The sequence below is a fragment of the Alexandromys fortis genome, unplaced genomic scaffold, assembly GCF_014885135.2.
Source record: "Alexandromys fortis isolate MF-2015 unplaced genomic scaffold, M_Fortis_MF-2015_v1.1 scaffold_36, whole genome shotgun sequence".
Taxonomy (NCBI): Eukaryota; Metazoa; Chordata; class Mammalia; order Rodentia; family Cricetidae; genus Alexandromys; species Alexandromys fortis.
In genome coordinates, this window is record NW_026067915.1 from 1,982,138 (window position 1) to 2,002,643 (window position 20,506).

The 20,506-nt window shown below is 43.2% G+C and overlaps 1 protein-coding gene and 1 long non-coding RNA gene across 3 annotated transcripts in view; one reads left to right on the forward strand and one right to left on the reverse strand.

Moving 5' to 3' along the window:
- Positions 1–1,419, reverse strand: part of Pccb (propionyl-CoA carboxylase subunit beta) — a 47,145-nt gene extending 45,726 nt beyond the window's left edge. Inside the window, exon 1 of one of the 2 annotated variants that reach the window (XM_050139383.1) lies at positions 1,216–1,419. In XM_050139383.1, the coding sequence (XP_049995340.1) occupies positions 1,216–1,386 (171 nt within the window). In that variant the 5' untranslated portion in view covers positions 1,387–1,419. The remainder of the gene's footprint in view (positions 1–1,215) is intronic. The other variant, XM_050139382.1, reaches the window with a different exon arrangement.
- LOC126499901 (uncharacterized) lies at positions 143–18,160 on the forward strand. Its single transcript, XR_007591205.1, has 3 exons — positions 143–424; positions 16,156–16,220; positions 17,995–18,160. It is a non-coding gene; the product is annotated as an uncharacterized lncRNA (long non-coding RNA).
- Positions 18,161–20,506: the final 2,346 nt, after the last annotated feature.

Consider the following 20,506-nt stretch of genomic DNA (forward strand, 5'->3'; position numbering starts at 1 on the left):
CCAGGCCCCCACCGGAGTGAAGAATAGTCCTGCTCACCACAAACCTTTCAACCCCATTCCTAAATGTCAAAAAGGAATTGTTAGCCTTAGGCCTCTTTCAAACAGTAACTCAGGACTTCTGCATCAACCTTTGGCCAAGATTTAAGACCCAGTTCACACCTTTAATCCTAGTGCTCTGGAGGCAGAGGCAGGGGGAAACTGTTCAAGGCCAGCTTGGCTTATAAAGCAAGTTCCAGGACAGCCAGAGCTGTCGTTACACAGAGAAACCCTGTCTCAGAAAATCAAAACCAAACCAAAACGAAAAAACAAAAAGCCCAGCTTTTGCCACACTTGAGTAGGACTTCTGTGCTCTTCCCAGCGAGTCCGTTCCTTAGGCGAGGTACCTTCCTGCTAACTCATCCAGCTCTCTGACTAGACTCACCAGGTAAGTCTGGTTTCAGGTCTGGGGTCACCTCTTCCTGCCTGATGCTTCTGCTGCTAACCGGCCTCCCCAGCTTATCTCTGAAGCTCAACTGTGGTTCTCGCCCGAAGATCCAGGCAGTGTGTCAGTGCCTCAGCTGCCCACTGGCCAGACTGCAGAGTAGCTGCGAGTTTATCCAAAGCCCACCTGCTTCTTAACCAGTAGATCATGCTGAAACTCGCAAGAGGCCCACCTGACTTCCTAAGGCACAGGTGTCCCTGCAATCACAGAGAACTCGACCCCAGGTTAATGTGAATGTAGTCAAGCGATTTCTGATACTATGAGGCTCGGTTTTATTGTTTATTACAGAAGAAACAAACAAACCTGCCACAACTCTTTCAGACAACAGGAAAATAATGGGGTCTTTTTAATTAATTGAGAGCCTACCGCCGATTAGTGAAGCAATCTTATTCTAGTAAGATATGAGAGGCATTATTCTGTTTAAGATGATTTCGAGAGACTAACTTTCCCAAAAGTTCATAGCTGCTAAGGTGGAGCACTGCTGGAGACTGGTCAGATCCATCCTTTCATCCAATCAACGCCCACCACCACTTGGGGACCTCGATAAGCACCCAGAAGCTGGTCCTCGGCTACCCAACCCCCGAGGGGGCCCTAGGCTCTCCAGGTGAAAGTTCTCGCCGCGCCCCTCCCAGGCACAGCGCCTATTGGCTGGGAGGCCACGGGCGCCGCGAGCCCGGCGCACTGTGATAGGTCGCGGGCGGAGGGGGCGGGGCGCGCTGGCGCCCCGGACTCACTCGCTTGTGCTGCGCGTCGATGCGGCGCTGGCCTCCGCCCTGCAGCGCGGCACGGCGCTTGTTGTCGATGCGCTCGTTTACTGCAACCGGCTGGCTGCAAAGGCTGCGGACGCCGCAACTGAGAACCCTGAGCCTCGCTCCAGCCGCCGCCGCCCGCACCGCCGCCGCCATTTTTACTCTGCCAGCGTGCCACACCGACCAGCGCACCTGAGGACGCATGCGCGGAAAGCGTGGCCATAGCGGTGTGCGCCTGCGCGCCGTCGCTGGGACTAAAGCTCCTGGCAGCCACAAGCGTTGTAGTCCAGGCCCAAGGAGGTTCAGCAGGGCTGTACCGGGAAATACCTGCTTTTCAGCTCTGTGCCTATGTTGCTGCACAGAACAAGGACTTAATCCGTGCTCTGCAATAGCCCTCTTGACCCCCAAGCTTTGTCGACCCACTCCTCCCAAAAATGAATAGATAATAGGCTCTATCCAACCTTTACCAAATGATGTCTCAGATTTTGCTTTTACAACTTGGCCAAGTAATCATTTATATCCAGATTTCACAAGGACAGAAGTAGGTTTGATGAAGCCAAGATTGAAATTTTTTTGTGAGCTAGGTACTGGACGCCAGAGCCTTTTGAGAGAGTCTCTTAAAAGGAAGGGGAGCTGAGGAGTTGCTCCGCTCAGTGGTTAAAGCCATTGCCAACACAAGTATGAGAACTAGAGATGGGTCCCAAAACTCGGTACAGCCAGAGTAACGAGTGTCTGTAATGAGGTTGCCTAGGTGAGAGGAGCGATAGAGATGACAGAATCACGGGAATCTCACAAACCAACCTGGCAAATGCAGCAGCAGACGAGACCCAATCGTCACACAAAGAAAGTGACCATTCCTGGTTGTTCTATGACCTCCACATGTGCACACCCAAACTCTGACACACACAAAGGTTTTTTTGTTGTTGTTTTTAAGTTCATGACACTTGACACAGAATGGAGATGTATACCTTTTCAGGGATCACTGCGTTAGGTGTGAGGACCACTGCTTAAAAGGGGTTTGCAGTGGGGAGAGAGAGAGAGGTTGGCCTCAACTCTCAATACAACAAAAACAGGATTTACTGGGTTGGGGGTTCAATGAATGGAAAGTTGAGAAAGCAGTAAGGGTATGGGAGAAACTTAAGGTGTGCTTTGTTGAAGGCAAGCCAGGGTGCTCAGATGTCACGTGGGGGGCAGTGGAGACCGAACCTTCAAATATTGGGGGTGATCACTTATCAAGGGTTGAGGATTCTGGCTTAGCCGACAGCAGGATTCTTGGTAAAGCTACACTCTATAGGAGAGGAGCTAGGAGCCAAGGAGCTCAGTAGAGCCTGACCAAAGTTTGGTCAAGGAGAGACTCCTGTCAACACAGCGCCTGTGACATTACTGGGGAGCAAGCAGAAAAAGTAAACTGCAAATGTTGGGACTCTGCCCCAGACCTACTGAATCAGAAATGGGGGTGGGGCTGCTGGCCTTCCTTAGAAAGTGACCTCCAGTTAGCTCAGATGCTAAAATCCAAGAACCCCTGCTCCAGTGCTTGTGAAAGTGAATTATTAATGCTTTTCCATTTGTTTACCCAGGTTAACTGGCAGGTCTTTAAGGCCTTTAAGGCAAAGTACAAGGTGCATATTTCTCATTCTTAGCCACAAAAAAAGAAAAAAAAAAGATCCTGCCAAAGTTGATTATTAACCCCTCCTAGGTCCATCTCACAGCCAGGACTTCATAAAGTTCAAATTCTGGCCTGAAACTCTAATGTTAAGGTCATTTCCCTTTTCATTTACTTTTTGGGGTGTGGTCTGACTTATATAGCCCTCAGCTGGCCTGGAACCCATGATGTAGACCAGACTGACCTGAAACTCACAGGGATCCACCTTACCCAGCCTTTCAAGTACTGGGTTTAAAGGTATGCACCCCCAACTCACGGCAAAATAAGCATTTTTTTGAGCCATCTGTGGGCCAAGAACTGAATTATGAGCATAGGTGGTGTTTCTTAGATCAAGGATTATTTTCCTTAACATACACAGAAGTTCGGTGTCCAAGGCCTGAAGTCTCCTGATGGAGCAAAGATCACCTACATCTGTCCAACACCAGTGGAGAGAGCTCTTAGCCCTATTCTTAGAACTCTGTTTTAAGAACCTTAACAACCTAGAGAGGTAAACAAGGGGCTAGCTCTGGGAGACTCTGCTGCGTGTTTATGTATATGTGAGAAGGTAGCAAGCAGTAATGTAAGGAAAAGAGGCCTGGCCTGGTAGCACACACCTTTAATCCCAGCACTCAGGAAGCAAAGGCAGGAGTGAGGATATCTGTGCCGTCAAGGCCAACCTGTCAACATAGCAAGTTCTAGAACAATCAGGGATACATAGTCAGATCCTGTGTGGTATTCTGAATGCAATCAGCCCCTATAATCTCATAGAAAGTGGCACTATTAGGAGGTGTGGCTTTGTTGGAGTGGGTATGGCTATGTTGGAGGAAGTATGTCACTGTGGGGGCTGGGTTTGAGGTTTCCTATGCTCAGGATACTGTCCAGGGTCTCAGTCAACTTCCTGTTACCTGCAAGATCTTAGGATCTTAGCTATTGTTTGCCTATAAGTCACCATACTCCCAGCCAAGATGATGGACTGAACCCCTGAAACTGTAAGCGAGTCACCCCAATTATGAATTGCTGTGCTCATAGTATCCCTTCACAGCAATAGAAACCCTAAGATTCCATATATATATATATATATATATATATATATATATTCATACACATGTTCTTAATCTTGGTTATGTCACCAAATTTTGGAGAAATAGTAGCAAATGAGACTGGACACCAATAATCAAATGCAAATTACGAAGATTGGATATGTCCACAATGGGGACGTTGGAGGTTGTTATGCCTCAGAAAGCCTGAAAAATGGCTAACTAAGGTCCCTATTAACTATCAAAGTGGACAATGGCCAGCTCTCCCGGCATCACTCAGAGCCTTTGGCTCCTCCCAGCATGTCTCATCCTGCCCCCTACCCTAAACCTCCCCTTCTAGGGTCTGGGCTTCTGCTTCCCTTCCCCTAGCCTGATCCCTACATAACTCAGCAGTTTTGGCTACTCCAGGCTCTTGGCCTCTTGGCCCAGGCTCCCTCTTCATCTTTGGCTCCCCTGTCACGCCACCTCCCTGTCTCTCCTCTCATGGTCCAGTGTAGTCTGCTCGCCATGTTCAGCCTGGACTCCTCCCTATGCCTGCCTTATCCCTTCTATCTACAATAAAATATTTCTCCACACTTTAGGAGCAGTCACGGCCCCCTCCTTTTCGTTCATTTCTTCATTCAGAGGTGAGGGCAATGGTACTCCCCTGTTCTAGAGTTTCTCAGAGGTTTGACTCATGAAGCACATGCCTTACTATGTTGGATTCTTTAGCTATCTTTGCAGATGGAAAACAGGGATTGCAGCTGGCTGGCTCACACTCTGCCCTAAACTCAGAACAACAGGCAAAACTGCATGAGTCAGCAGATTTTCAATTCCTATACATGCCTTCGAGTTCTGCTCCATCGTGGGCTCCTCCAGGCAATCTACTTACCTCCTCTCTCTGCCTGGTCTGGGTAAGCAGGGAAGCAAGGAATGGTTTTCTCAACTTTAAATGTCAGTGCTTAGGTGGAAGTCAAATACAAGGGGTCTTACTACAGCTCTTCCAGCTAGTCTTTCCTCCTTGCCCTTCTCCATTTGCTTTTATTAGTCTGGTTTGGTGGAGGAGGGGAGGAGGGCAGGGGTAATGGGTGTTGTGTGTCTCCCCACCCCTACCCTGTGGCGGTGCTGGGAATCAAACCCCAAAATCAAGTGATAAACTAGTGGGTTCATGTCTCCATCAGTGCGACATCTGTGCGGAATTGCCCTGGAGCCTTGATTTCTGATAGAGCTAGAACACAGCTGCAGCTTCAGTGGGTTTAACTATGAGGGAGAGAAAACACAGCTGCAGAGGTCCAGTTTTCCCCAGGTCTATTTACCTCCTGTCTACCCAGTCTGCCCTGTATCTGCATGAGCACGGTCTCCCTGTTAGGAAGCCACCAGGACCCAATCATGGGTCTCCGTTATTTAGTTACTTTCAAAAGACTGTGTTCCTACCACTGTGGTCAAATTAATTGTCTACTCTCTTGATACTTTTAGCACGTGACTTTGGGGCTAAACCTGAGTCTGGAGAAGACAGATCACCTAGGCTCAGCACCATGAGCTCCTCCTCTTCCTCTCTGTCCTACAAATCTGTCCTATTCTGTTACCATCTGCTGCAAACGTTGCAGGGTGTGGCAGGAAGAGGGCTGAACTGTCCAAGCTCCTCCTTCTGAACGCCCCATGCTCTAGGATCTCTGTTCTTTGTCCATTTCATGGGATTGAGTGACTTCTCCATCAAGAGACAGGAGCCACCCAGCTCTGTCATTAGTTCTCTTGTTTTTCAAGACAGATAAAAATCCAGAGGACGTCCCGGCAGTGGTGGCACACGCCTTTAATCCCAACTCAGGAGGCAGAGTCAGGCAAATCTCCGTGAGTTCGAGGCCAGCCTGGTCTATAGAGCAAGTTGTTCCAGGACAGGCTTTAAAGCTACATGGAAAAAAACATGTCTAAAAAAAAAAATCCAGAGGATGTCCATATGTAGACTTTGCTCCTCCCTAATCTCCTGGTAAAAACATAGTGGGGGTAATTTCTTGATTGTGAGAAAATCCATAAATCTAAACATGAGGCTTGGCGAATGTGAAGTGTTTGCTAAATTGTTGACTAATAGATCACTCTTAGTTTCCTAAAGCAGTCTGTCTTTAAAGACATGATCTCACCATGCTGTGTGCTGGGATTAAAGATATGAACCACCATGCCTGACTTAAGTAGACAGTCTTATTTATTGAGAATTTTCCCTAGAAAGCCTCAGGGTGTAAGGAGAGTAACTCGGTGGGATTTGTTTGCACCCAACCACAAGGGGTGGACAAGAACTGTCAAAGCCCATTTGAGAGAACTTCCGGGCCAGAGATGTCTCTGGCTAGGGTGGCTTACTGACAGTCGAGTGGGGCAAGTCAGTCTCCTGGCCAAGGGACCACACTTAGGAAGGTGGGTTCCCTTACAAAAAGACAGGCAGGCCAACTAGTCCCGCTGCTAGCCCAGCAGCTTACTAGGCTGAAGCCACGTAAGTCTGCCCGCTTTTCTAAATCACTCAGGACAGCATAACTTTCTCTTTTCTTCCATCTGTCTCTTCTCCGAGTAGGTTTCCCCTTAGTCTTTGGGCCTCCCCAGCAGTTTGAACGTCCTTGCTCTTTTTCTGAAGCAGCTTTGACCTATTCATGCTTGTCCACAGCGTTTCTTACCGCCCCCTCCTTCAGGCAGCTGCTGAGACTCACAGCTGGTCTGCTTGGGGTGGGGCTGGGGGTGGGACTTTTACAGGAATAAAATTGTCCTGTAACATTTGAGTCTGTTCATAAATTAATTTATCAGTGAGACTGAGAACCCCAAAAAGAGAACCCCAATCTACCCTGCCTCGAAACCTGCATATTTTGTTTCTGCCCTAACTTCTTGAATAATAAAGGATGATATATCAATGTTTTCTGACCATTCCTGCTTGCTTGGTGACTGCCTTGAGCAAGACTGAGTGCATTGGGACGAAGTAGCTAAGTGGAAGATGCATATATAGTCTGTTTCTTCATCCAGAGGAGGATTAGGCACACAAAAGGCAATCACGCGGAGAACCGAGGCTGAGAGGTAGCAGGACAGGCGAGCCCTCCGGTTGCAGTGCGAGCTTGAATTGCAGGTTAAGGCGGGGAAAGTGAATGACACCTTCCCCTCATCCCTTGCCGTTTTTAAGGGGAGTTTAGCAAGGTTGTGGGGGAGTTCGGGAACCAGAGCATTCCTGCTCGGGTTCAGCTGAGAGCAGCTGGAGGAAGGTGTGGCTCCACATAAATTCACAGTAAATTCCGGGGCGGCAGCTGGGCTCTCGTCAGCTGCGCTCAACGCAGTCCAGGTGTTTCTCACCCAGAAGCGCCATGGGTGCCGAGGAGCAAGGGTGTGTGCGAGCAGGTTAATTATAGCGAGCAGCTGTTCTCGTGGAGAGAGAACATTTTAAAGATTTTTGTCGCGCATTAATAATGCACGTCTCTCCTTGGTGTTGGGGTTTTGTTGTTTTGTTTTTTTTAGCTGAAGAGAGAAGTATTTTGAATTTTTGCTGACTATGTTTTCTTGATTGCTGGGATTGGGTCTCAAAAGCTCTGGTTTACTGACCTTTTTGGTGCACACCTTTAATCCCAGCATTCTAGAGGCAGAGGCAAGTGGATCTCTTGAGTTCGAGGCCAAGGCCAGCCTGGTCTACAGAACAAGGACAGTCAGGGCTACACAGAGAAGCCCTGTCTTAAAAAAAAAAAGTTCCTTTAAAACCCCAGAGCCTGGCTTTATACAGACCACACGTTTTCTGAGCCATCCCGAGAAAACCTTACCTTTTCTGACTTTTGGGGCTCCTGGGAAAGATGAGAACCGGTCTTCCCCTTTTTCTAAAGTCAGTTCTAGAACATCCTTTCATTCTTGTCAATCTGCTCTTCGAGTTTTTGTCATGTGTTGGGAGCCCCCTTCCACCACCATTCCTCTGACCTCCACAGCAGGGCCTCTTTTCTGAGGGCCCCTCATCAGACTGGCTTTCCCTTCTGGATCCTTCCACCACAATCTTCAGACACTTTGAGCCTCTGACTCTGGCCTCTGAGCTTCCCAGTCTCGATATGAAGGGCCTTCAACTCTGCTCCCGGTCTCCATGCCCACACTGGGCCTGGAACCACTTCGGGGTTGCACCATTGCCAGGACCTGGCACGCGGCAGTTTCCTCCACCGCCCCTTTTCCTGCCCCCTTTCTTCACCCCTAGTGCTGACGCTGGCCATCCTTTCCCTGTGGCTCTCGATGTGAGTATTTAGACTCCAGACTGGTGAGACAGCTCAACAGTTAAGAGCACTTGCTGATCTTCCAGAGGACCCATGTTAGGCAGGTATCTCATAAACGACCTGTAACACTGACGCAGGGAATCCAACAGTCTCTCTCTTCTGGCCTCCACTGGCACCGACATAAAGCGGGGGTAGGGTGGGATAAACTAGCATTCTGGCTCTTGGCTTCCCATCTGGACCACCATGGTCAGGGCCCACCCTGTATCACCCTTTCTTTGGGATTGCTCTGACTCTCTCACCTTTGCCCACAATTTCTGTCTGTAGTTGCTGAAATCACAGCAGGTGGTTTGGTGTATTAGGACTGCCAAACAGATCAGCACAAAGCCAGCAGGAGGCAACAAAAATGTACCCTCTGGCAGTTCTGGGGGGTCAAAGTTCAAAATCAAGGTGTCTGCAGGGGGCGCTCCATCCAAAGGTCCTAGGGGAAATCTCGCTTGCCTCTTCTATGTTCTGACAGTTTGAATGTCCCTTGTTTTTGGTAACACAACGCCAGTCTCCACCTCCATCCCAACAGACTTCTTCCTGTGTCTCAGTGCCCGTGATTTAAGAGCAAGCACCTTTATCCAAGGAGCCATGTCAAAGATCTTTTATCTGCAGGGCATGGTGGCATACACCTGTAATCCCAGAACTCTAGAGGCTGAGACAGGATGATTGCCATAAATTCAAGACTAGCTTGAATAAAGAAGGGCTATATAGAGAGATCCATAATTGTCTGGACTACAGTAGGAGATCTTATCTCAAAAACAACAAAATAAAAGTGAGGATCTTTACCAGAATTACTTACATCTTGTTTCGTAATGAGGTCACATTCACAGGCGCTGGAGAACCTGGACTCAACCCTCTATAGCAGGTTCCTGCTGTTCCTGGGGTTCTCTTAGTCCAATTCCATGCACCCGGTTCCAAATGCCATCACAGAGCATTCCCATGGCTTCCTAGTTAACCCATCTCTTCTTCCTCTGCTTTCTGTTCCTCTTTAACAGATATTAGACGTTCTCGTGCACAGGGCTTGTTTCCACGTAAGAGAATTTGAAGCTTTGGTTGCTTGGGTTGCAGGAAGTACCTCTCACTTGTCTGGGTACTATTGTTCTTGCTGCTCCTGGTGTCACTGAGCTTGTAGCCCTGACCTCTCCCACTAAGTGTCTAGCCTGCTCTTTCCTTCCCCAACCACTTCCTGTCTTCCTGTGTCTTAGCTTCTCCTTTCCCCAATCTTCTAGGCAGCCCTACCTGCTTCCACTTCCCACCCAGCTCAGTGGTCATGGAGCACAGCTCTGCCCCGTGTACATCAGCCCCTTGGCTTACAGACTATTCTGTAAGCAGTTCAGTCCTTTGCTGGAGGCATCTCCTACCGGGTGATGTCATTCAAACCTCCTAGGTACCCTTACCCCTTTCCAAGAACACTCCTTTCAACTTGCTTTTCCTCATGTCTTTAGTTCCCTTCCTTCCAACACCAAACATATCATCTATCCCACAAAATGACTGCACCTTCTTTCAGCTTCCTATAGTTTTTCGTCTGTCTCTGTGATCCTACCTACTCAATGGCTTCCAGTAACATGACTGCTTCAGTTTCAGTAATGGCCTTACCTTTTCCTCTCTGGTCCAATTCTGCTTGAATTTTTACCTGGGAATGGGGTCGGGGGTTGTATTTTCAGTGGGTTCTACCTGAGGTCAGGAGGGTGTATTTTCAGAATTGTGATGTACTAGGTACACCTAGCAGGAATGGCAGAGATATAAACAGAGATAGGGATTCCAGAAGCTCTTAACTCACAATTGCAGTCTGCCTTGCCTGTTAATCACCAATGCTAACACTCCTGAGGATGGACTTCCTCATCTCAACCAGAATGTTTTAGCTTAGTAATTCTCCCCATTTTTGAATACAGATTTTGTTTTACATCTAAGCTAAAATGTAACATGATATAAGACTCTATTTTTTGGTTTTGTGGTTTTTGTTTTTTGGGGGTTTTGGGTTTTGTTGTTGTTTTGTTTTGTTTTGTTTTTGTTTGTTTTTTTTGCTTTGTTTTTCGAGACAGGGCTTCTCTGTAGCTTTAGAGAGCCTGTCCTGGAACTAGCTCTGTAGACCAGGCTGGTCTTGAACTCACAGAGATCGGCCTGCCTCTGCCTCCTGAGATTAAAGGCATGTGCCACCACCACCCGGCTAAGAAATACGTCTTTCCCCAGTCCTTTTCCAGCCACGTAAAACATTCTAAAATGGGAGCCACGGTAGTATATTAAGACATCTCTCTTTCTGTTCACAGAGATCCACCTGCCTCTGTCTCCAAAGTGCTGGGATTAAAGGCGTGTGCCACCATCTCTGAATTCTTTTTCATTGTGAGCTGTCCTCTTCTCTTCCTTTGATTATTCCCAAAAGGCTATAGGAATTATGTTAATTTCACAACCACTCCTATTATAATGGGTGATTTTGCGACTTTGGTACGAATAATATTGTTCTAAAGCAATTAAGGTTAGCATCTAGAAGCTCAAAACCTTAGCTATCATATTCAACTCGCCATTGTTTATTTAGGGCAAGGGTTCTCTTGTCTTTAATTTCTGTGTCTCCAGTACCCAGCAGTTCCTGGTACCCGGAAGCACCCCCTCCTGCTAATCCAGCTTCTGTGACCTTCCGCTACATCACTAGAGGCAGCTTCTGACATTTGAGAGGTACTCATTAGAGCAGAATAGCATACAGCTGGTTAGGAGGGGTGGCTAGATTCTCCCATGACCCACACAACCCCTCCTTCTACAAGGGAACCTCAGCAGTCAATAACCCAGTAGAATTTCTGAAGATGGCTACTGTTTAGTTAGGATAGTTCCATATACAGCTGGATAGTCACCTCGTGATTAGTAGATGATAGTCTTATTGTCTCCAGCTTTGGAGAGTGTTTGAAGCCTAGGAAAGATCATATAGAAGAGAACTCTGACTATTTCAGGAGGTTCAGAGAATTTAAATGGGGTCTGTGAGCAGAGTGCTACAACTTGCTTAATGGCAACAGAGACTCGCTGTTGCCTAAAAATAGGGCAATGTACAGGCTCTCAGAGGCAGCGAACATGCCTCTGCCATGTTGGACTGGGCAGAGCTAGCAGGCAGGGCCATGTTGTCCCTAGCCACGCCACTTAACACTAAAAAAGGGTGCTTCTGGTCAGAAAATAATTACAAACACACAATAAAGACAGATTCAGATGAAAAAAGACCTCTAAATGGCTCATAGTGTTGAATAAATGTACATAAGCTTGGGAGAGAGAAGAAAAAGAGTATAGAGAGTTTTAAAAAGAAGTAAATCATTTTAAAAAAAAACAAAGTCTTTAAAGAGACAGAATATAGACAGTCATAGATTAAAAGGAATAAAGAAAAATAAGCCATGTAAAGATGGAAAATATAGATATGGGATTATGTCTATTATTGTTTTTCTTTGAATTTTTTGACTGCAGAGAGAAATTTGATTCTGGGAACTGCTAAGTTAAACTAGCATATATGTTTTAAAGGTTTCTTGACTTCAAATTTTTTTAAAAGATTTATTTATTTATTATGTATACAACATTCATTCCGTGTATGCTTGCATGCCAGAAGAGGGCACCAGATCTCACCATAGATGGCTTTGGGCCACCATGTGGTTGCTGGGAATTGAACTCAGGACCTCTGGAAGAACAGTCAGTGCTCTTAACCTCTGAGCCATTTTCCAGCCCTGACTTCAAAATTTGAGTATAAAGATTTGTTGCTTTGGAAAAGAGGTTCTGCTTTTGTTTCCACAGAGGATGAGAACCTGTGGATTCCTTCTAGACTAATGTTGTTTGATGGACCAAGACCCCCAGAAAGGTTGCTGGGAACACCCCCAAAAATTACTTTGCCCAACAAAAAGCAGGAAGCAGTTTGGAGAGAACTATGCCCAAATTCCAAAATATTGTTTATAAATATTTGTCTACATTTAAAGGGGGATATGTTATAGAGATTTACATTGGCATGGATCTTGTTCTAGTGATACAAATTTAAGGTCAATTTTATATGTCTATTTCTGCTCTTGATTAATGTATTGTGTTTGTGCAGTTCATTTAAAAATGGAATGTATAATTAAGAAATATAGGTTAATAGATAGTCATCTATAATAGTCAAGCGTGTAGTAATGTTAGTTAGGTTTTCTAGATATATAGAGGTATATTTCAGTTAGATAGGCATTCTTCAAATCTTTCAAAGACCCTCAGAATATGGCATTTAAAATGTTTTAAGAATTTAGGACTTATCATGACAATGAGACACATCTGCTCCTGGCAGCACCAATCTACTTCAAGAGGACGATTAGTTTTGAAGAGGCTCCTCATGGAGTTTGTTAGTTATTGGGTCAAGAAACTACTCTTGACTTGAACTTGCCCCATGCTTGACTGGACTTGCAGATCCACAGAAAAATGACTGCTGAACTTGCCTAAAGGTGAGACGATCCGTTGGGGTTCCTGCTTCATGAAAGAGTCTGCAAGACATTCTGCAGGACACAGAAAAAAAATGTGACTGACAAACTGCCAATATAGGCAGAACTATCTTTGAAATTTCCTGTTTTGTGGAAAAGTCTGCTGGATACTATGAGCCTGTAGGCTGAAAATGGATGCCCCAATGGTACAGAAGAACTTTGGGTGACTGTACAGTGCGAGATGCCTCTGTCAATTCTAGAGTTTTGGAAGTTGCTTGCAATGCACTTGTCGTTAACTTAGGTAATATAATTTCCTTTTGGAGTCTTTGATTTAGTTGAAGAATAGATAGCTATAATTATAGTTTTTCTTAGTTATGATAAAAGATAAAGTAGATATAAATTTTGTAACTGTAATTCTTAATTGATATCTGTTTTGTTATATGTAATTTTACTTTGTTAAACTTAAAACCTTCCTTTTATTTAAACAAAAAAGGGGAGATGATGTAGGAAGTCCTTCTGAATATGTGTTGCTTTCATTGGTTAATGAATAAAGAATCTGCATTGGCCTGTGATAGCATAGAATAGAGTTAGGTGGTTCATAGAATAGGTTAGGTTATGAGGTTCAGTGTGACTGGCTTTATGTTGAGGTCTTTGATCCATTTGGACTTGAGTTTTGTGCATGGTGATAGATATGGGTCTATATTCTTCTACATGTTGATATCCAGTTATGCCAGCACCACTTTTAAATATGCTTTTTTTCCATTTGATATTTTTTTGCTTCTTTGTCAAAAATCAGGTGTTTGAAGATGTGTGGATGATATCTGAGTCTTCTATTTGGTTCTATTGGTTTTTCTGTCTGTTCATATGCCAATAACAGGCTGTTTTCAGTACTGTAGCTCTGTAGTACAGTTTGAAGTCAGGGATTGTGATGCCTCCAGAAGTTCTTTTATTGTACAGGATTGTTTTGGCTATCCTGGGTTTTTACTTTTCCATATGAAGTTGAGTACCATTCTTTCAAGATCTTTGAAGAATTTTGCTGTGATTTTGATGGGCATTGCATTGAATCTGTTCACTAATAGCTCTTATAACTTAAATTAATCCGTTTATATTAATCTATGTTCTGCTACACGGCTCATAGAATTCCAATCCCTGCCTGGAAGTCCTGCCTATTCTCTCCTGCCTAACTATTGGCTATTCAGCTCCTTATTAAACCAATCAGGAGCCTTCAGGCAGTCAAGGTAAAACAGCAACACATCTTCAGACAGTGTGATAAAATATCCCACAACATGTAAGGCTAGGTTGGAATTCTGGATTTTTAAATCCTTTGAGTTTCCTACCAGCATATGGTATCATAGGTAGAGACAGTCCCCAAGCAAGACTCCTGCCTCCCTCCCTTGGCTTGGCTGATGGTCCATGGGTTTAATCTAACTTTGTTATTAAAATCCTATTTATTCAGCTCTCCTTTCTTCATCCCAGAACATTTTGCATATTCTTGTTTGTTTTCAGAATGTTTGGGTTTGTCAACTCGATAGCATTCAGCCTTTCTCCTGCCACTCCAACATATCTAACTCAAAAAGAGAACAATTGGTATTGAGTATTACAGCTGATCTTATGGTCAGTCGTCATGTCCATCCAACTTGCAATTATTAAACATGAAGAATATCTAATGAACGATAACTTAGTTTAATGTTCTCCACAATGGGAAGCATTTAGTCCTTAAGGGGATTTTTGTGCACTGAAAGAAGTCCCAGGCTATAAAATTAAAAACCATGTAATTGATTTTATGTGCTACAAAATGTAATCTCTTCATAAAATTCCTAAAAATAACTGAAGGACAAAATCTATGGCCACTTCATACACTTCCCACTCTTGGCATGCCTGATGTATAAGGTGTGTTCATATGCCAATAAAAAACAGGTTTTTCAAGCTCCTTATCTCGATCAAGGCTAGGTCAACACAACTCTAAAATGGATTCCTGAGGTCAAAATGCAGTTATACCGAGGTAGACCTGATACCTGATTCTCTGTCTACAACAGTAAGGTTTTCTTAAATCTTGGTCTATTCATAGTAGCATTTACCAAAAACTGGCTCAGCGAACAAGGATTTTATATTTCAACCTTTTGCTCAGTAAAGCCCGTTATATTTGATGATTAGATTTTACCCAAATGCTAGCTGTGCATGTTTTTCCATTGAAGTAAGGGAAAATAAAGCACTCACAAAACCCGTTTAGTTAGGAGGCTCTGTGTATGTCGTGGTGTCTGTTTGGGGTCACGAGGGAACTGGAAGGAAATGGTCTTCTTCTTCTAGGTGGGCCTTAGGGAGCCTTCTTAGATCATCAGGCTTAGCAGCAATTGCCTGTACTCACTGAGGCATCTTTTGGCCCATAAAAGTTGGTTTAACGAACACATTTTTCAGTCTGTTTGTAAACATTGGTATAGTACACAAAACTTTCATTGTGCCCACCATCCCGAGTCCTCTGGACTGGCTGAACGAGTGACAACATAAGGAAAAAATGGACAGAATCAACAACCATCGTCGTTAGGCTGAGACACGTCCATTACGTCATCGGAACCTAAGATCCACCCCTTTTGGAAACCATCTATTGCCTTCTGGTAAATTAAGTACTGAGCATCCTACTAAGAAACTGAGTTTGAAAACTATATAAGTAATTTTCATTTTAGAGAGACATGTACTATTAAAATGGGCTTTTACACGTGATAACTAAAAATTAAGAACTGGTTATAGAATCTCTCCATAGCAAGATCCCCCCAAAAGGAAAACCCAGAAAAATACAAAGTAAAACCAGGTGATTTCATCCATTAAAAAAAAAAAAAAAAGGACTGGGGCTGGAGAGATGGCTCAGTGGCTAAGAGCATTGCCTGCTCTTCCAAAGGTCCTGAGTTCAATTCCCAGCAACCACATGGTGGCTCACAACCATCTGGAATGAGGTCTGGTGCCCTCTTCTGGCCTGCAGACATATACACAGACAGAATATTGTATACACAATAAATAAATAAATAAATAAATAAATAAATAAATAAATAAATAAATATTTTTAATAAAAGGACTTCAGAAAAGCAGGAGAAATGGCTTAGTGGTTAAGAGGATGTACTTTTCTTTTAGGGGACCAGACTTCAGGTCACTGCACTCACAACAGCCTGTAAATTCCACTCCTGGGGATCTGATGCCCTCTTCTGGCTCCTGACAGCACTGTATCCACACCCACCCACAAACCCAAACTCAGACACACATATACACATAATTAAAAATAAAGTCTTTAATAATAAAAAGAGGACTGGCATGGTGGTGCATGCCTTTAATCCCATCCCTGAAGAGACAGAAGAATGCAGATCTTTGAGTTCAAGGCCAGTCTGGTCAACATAGCAAGTTTCAGGAAAGCCAAAGCTACATAATGAGACCCTATCTCAAGACAAAACCAAATACTAAAAAAACAAACAAACACAAAAGAAAACGCTATCACACCAAAAACTCCCATCCTTTCAGAGAGAGAGAGAGAGCATTAGCTCCATTAAATGGTGTTTCTGACCATTCCCTATGCTATACGGATACAAGTTATTAAACTCATTTTTGTTACCTCAATTTTGTAGATACTTCTGAGAACACATCCTGGGGATTCCATGAGGGCTGGAGACACTTGTTTTCAACCACAACAGTGAGTTATCCAACTCAAAATTCTGCTAGCATTTTTAACTTTCACTTTTTTGTGTTTCTCAAGTATTTTAATATCTGAGTAAGATATTTAGTATTGTTTTTGGTATGAAAGAATGGTAATCTTGGTGTTAGTAAAGCTGCAATTCAGGATATTTTACCTTTATATTAATTATGTTTTTGTTAGGACTGTATACTTAACTAAAAATCCTTAATCTAGCTTGTGTTTTTACACGTATTTTGTGTGTGTTTGCACGCACCTGTGCCATAGTGCATAGAGGTCGAAGAGAATTAATAAAAAAGCAAACATATAAGAAATAGGGAACATGTTGATGTGCACTTTTGATCCCAACCCTTAGGAAGCAGAGGCAGGATGATCTCTGTGAGTTGGAGGCCAGCCTGCTCTGTATAGAAGCTTCACAGTCAGGGCTACTATAATGAGACAGTGTCTCAAAATAAATAAGCAAAACAACCCCAAACAAAGCCAAACCTATACAAATAAGAAATAGAAAACCCCTAAAAAATTTATTCTAAAGTAATAACATAAATGCAAGTTTTATTTTCTAGGATATTAAACTAAAATTGTCAATAATGGAAGAAACATAGTCTACATAATTAATGAACTATTAAGCCAACTCACAGATGGTAGTTCATGCTGTAACCCCAGCAGTTTTGAGGTAGACGTGAAAGGAGCAAGAGTTCAAGGTCATCCTTGACTACTTAAGAGTTAGAGAGGGGGCTAGAGAGATGGCTCAGTGGTTTAAGAGCATTGGCTGTTCTTCCAGAGGACCTGGATTCAATTCCCAGCACCCACATGGCAGCTTACAGCTGTCTATAATTCTAGTTCTAGGGAATCTGACACCCTCACACAGAGTATATACAGGGGAAACACCAGTGTACGTTAAATAAATAAATAAATCTTTTTTAAAAAAGGGTTAGAGGCTAGCCTGAGCCACATGGTGGTGTGGGAGGTCCTTCTGTAGATGTGTTGTTTTTATTGATTAATGAATAAGGAAGCTGCTGTTGGCCAATGGCTTAACAAAAATATAGCCAGGCTGAAAAAGATATATAGAGTAGGCAGAGTCAGAGAGAAGCCGTGTAGCCGTCTGCAGGAAACAGATGTACCGGAAACTTGCCAGTAAGCCACAGCCACATGGCGATACACAGATTAATAGAAATGGGTTAAACAAAGATATAAGAGCTAGCTAGCAATATGCTTAAGTCATTGGCCAAGCAGTGGTTCAAATAATATGGTTTCTGAGTGATATTTCCGGCCTGGGTAGCTGGGAACGAATGAGCAGCCTCCTCCGACAACATGGGATCTTGATTTTGTTGCTGTTGTTGTTATTTTTTTAAATGTTCTATAGTGGAAAAATGGTTAACTTAAGTATAGTTTAACTGGACATACTAGATTATAGCTTTAATAATAGAACTCAGAAGGCAGAGAAAGGGGCATCCCTAAGAGCTCAAGATTAATCTGGTCTACAATAGTGAATTCTGGGCCAGCCAGGGCTACATAGTAAGTTCCAGGCCAACCTGGTCTACATAGCGAAAACCTAGCTCTAAAAACAAAACAAAATGAACAAGCAAAATAAATTTTAAAATAAAGTATGGACTATATTCATGATCACTAACATGATACTAAAGATGTTTGATAGAAAACCATGTAACTATCTGAAGGAACATCTAGGCTTTTTTGTTGTTGATGATAATTTATTTTCTCCTAAGAACATACTTGAACAATAAAGTTTAAAAATAAGTGTTCCTTGCATTTGCAGTTGGAGAGACGGTTAAGAGCACAGCTGCTCTTCCAGAGGACCTGAATTCAGTTCCCAGCACACACATGCTGCCCACAACAATCTGGAACTCAGGGAATCTGATGCCCTCTTCTGGTCCCCATGGACACTGCACAGGTGTACACAGACACGGATGCAGACAAAACACTCATGCACATAATAAATAAAATGTACTTATACCTATGGGGTGTAACACCTTTAAATGTACTGTGTGCTTTACTAACTCAAATTTCCTCAGATAGGAGGAGGGCATTTGTAGTTGGAACTTTCTTTGGGCTGCCAACCAGCTCCCAAATAAAGGTATGGAAACTTATGAATTATGAATACTCAGCATGAGCTTAGGCTTAGACTTGTCCCACTAGCTCTTTTAATTGTTTCTAACCATCTATCTTTTGCCTGGGGGCTTTTTTACCTTTCATTCTGTATGTCCCACTTTCCTGCTTCCTCCATGTCTGTCTGTCTATCTGGCCAGCCCCTGGCATCTTCTCCCTTTCTCCCTCTGTTTGCCTGTGTCTCTGTTGAGCCTAGATTCCTCCTCCTACTTACTTTTAATGCCTGGAAGTCCTGTCGATACCTCCTGCCTAGCTATTGAGGGTTTAGCTTATTTTCTTTTTGTTTTTTTTGAGACAGGGTTTCTCTGTAGCTTTGGAGCCTATCCTGGAACTTGCTCTGTGGATCAGGCTGACCTTGAACTCACGGAGATCCACCTGTCTCTGCCTCCCAAGTGCTGGGAGTAAAGGTATGTGCCACCACTACTCAGTGACCATTTAGCTTTTTATTAGACCAATCAGGTGCCTTAGGCAGACAAAGTAAACAAATAAAACACATCTCTACATAGTTAAAGTAATATTTCACAACACAAACAAATGCAACACATCTTTACATAGTTAAACAAATATTTGGCAATATTTCCCCCTTTTTGTCTAAGTAAAAAGAAAAATTTTATCTTTAATATACATAGTAAGACTATAAACAATAAGAACGATTATGAAGTAAGAATTACATTTACAATATCCAGTTCATTTGTATGAATTCAGAAATTCAGAAAAAATACTCCATATCTTGGTGAGTCCAAAATTGTGTACCTCTTTTATTTTCTAACCTTACTTGTATTACCAACCCAAAACTATCTTCTTAGACCTCAGAACATTTTCTTAGAAAAATAATTTAAGGTTTTATGCCTCTCAACTTTATATACTTTATACCATTTTTGTGAGTTCATTTTCTGAGTTTGGTAACAAGAAAAACTGTAAATATAACTGTGTCATCTTCAACTTCATCAGAGACTAGAGAAGGATATAATATCACCTAAGTCCACAGAATGTGCAGAAAAAGCAACTTCTAAAACTATAGAAATGACAGAAGCAACTGGTTGCATGGACAGTCAGCCAAGGTTTCTCAGCACCATTGGGGCATCCATCTTCAGCCTACAGACCTGGAATATTTGACAGACTTTTTGTGGCACTGTAATTTTTAAGGACTGTCCCACCTTGTCTTGGCAAAGTTCAGCATCTTTTTTCTTTGTGTCCTGCTTGTCCTGTTCTTACAGTTTACTGTCAGCAGTTAAGGCAAGGGAAGTTTCTTGTTCAAATGGCTAGCTTTGCCACAATGAAAGCAAACTCCATACAGAGGTTCTTTGATGTCCACCATCCTTTTGTGGAGTAGATTGGTGCTGCCAGGAGCAGATGTGTCTCACTGGTATGAAAAGTCTTAGGTTATTAAGCATTTTAAATGTTATGTTCTGTAGGATTCTAAAGCCTTTGGAGATCACTTACCTACTTAAAATATGTTTAGCCTTGAAAGCACACCTAAGATGATTACAAGTTTGATTGTTTTAGATGACTAAGTATTAATCTGCATTTGTTTTCAAGACAGGATTTCTCTGTGTAACTGCCCTAGCTGTCCTGGAACTAGCTCTTGTAGACCAGGCTGACCTCAAACTCACAGAGATCCATCTGCCTCTACCTCCCAAGTGCTGGGATTAAAGGTGTGCACCACACCACCATTGCCCGGTCTAACCTGCATTTTATTAATTATCTTAAATGTTTTGTAGAAGTAGCTTTCAAAGACTAGAACTTTATAGTACATTTTAAATGAGATGCATAGGTATAATACTCTTAAACAAGAGTAGAAACATATATACAGTATAACAAGAATAACCTTAAATTTGTGTCAATATACAAAAATCTGTACTAATGTAAAATATTTTAGATGAATAGTTGCCTTTTTATCTCATATTTCTAAATCCCCACTAAATAATGACAAACATTCATAACCCAATGAAAGACCAAAAACCACCCACGTACCCACCTCTTGGGAGTGTGGGCATTGTGATCTCTAGACTACTTCCTGTTGTCAAGGAGTGACAGCATCCTGAGAGGACCCTTAGAAAACTGAGACTATGGTCGAGTCCTAAGAAAACTAGCTATTTTCTGTCCAGTCTCTGTGTAATGGGAAAGTGAAAGGCTTATCTGAAGTCCTGTTTAGAATGGTG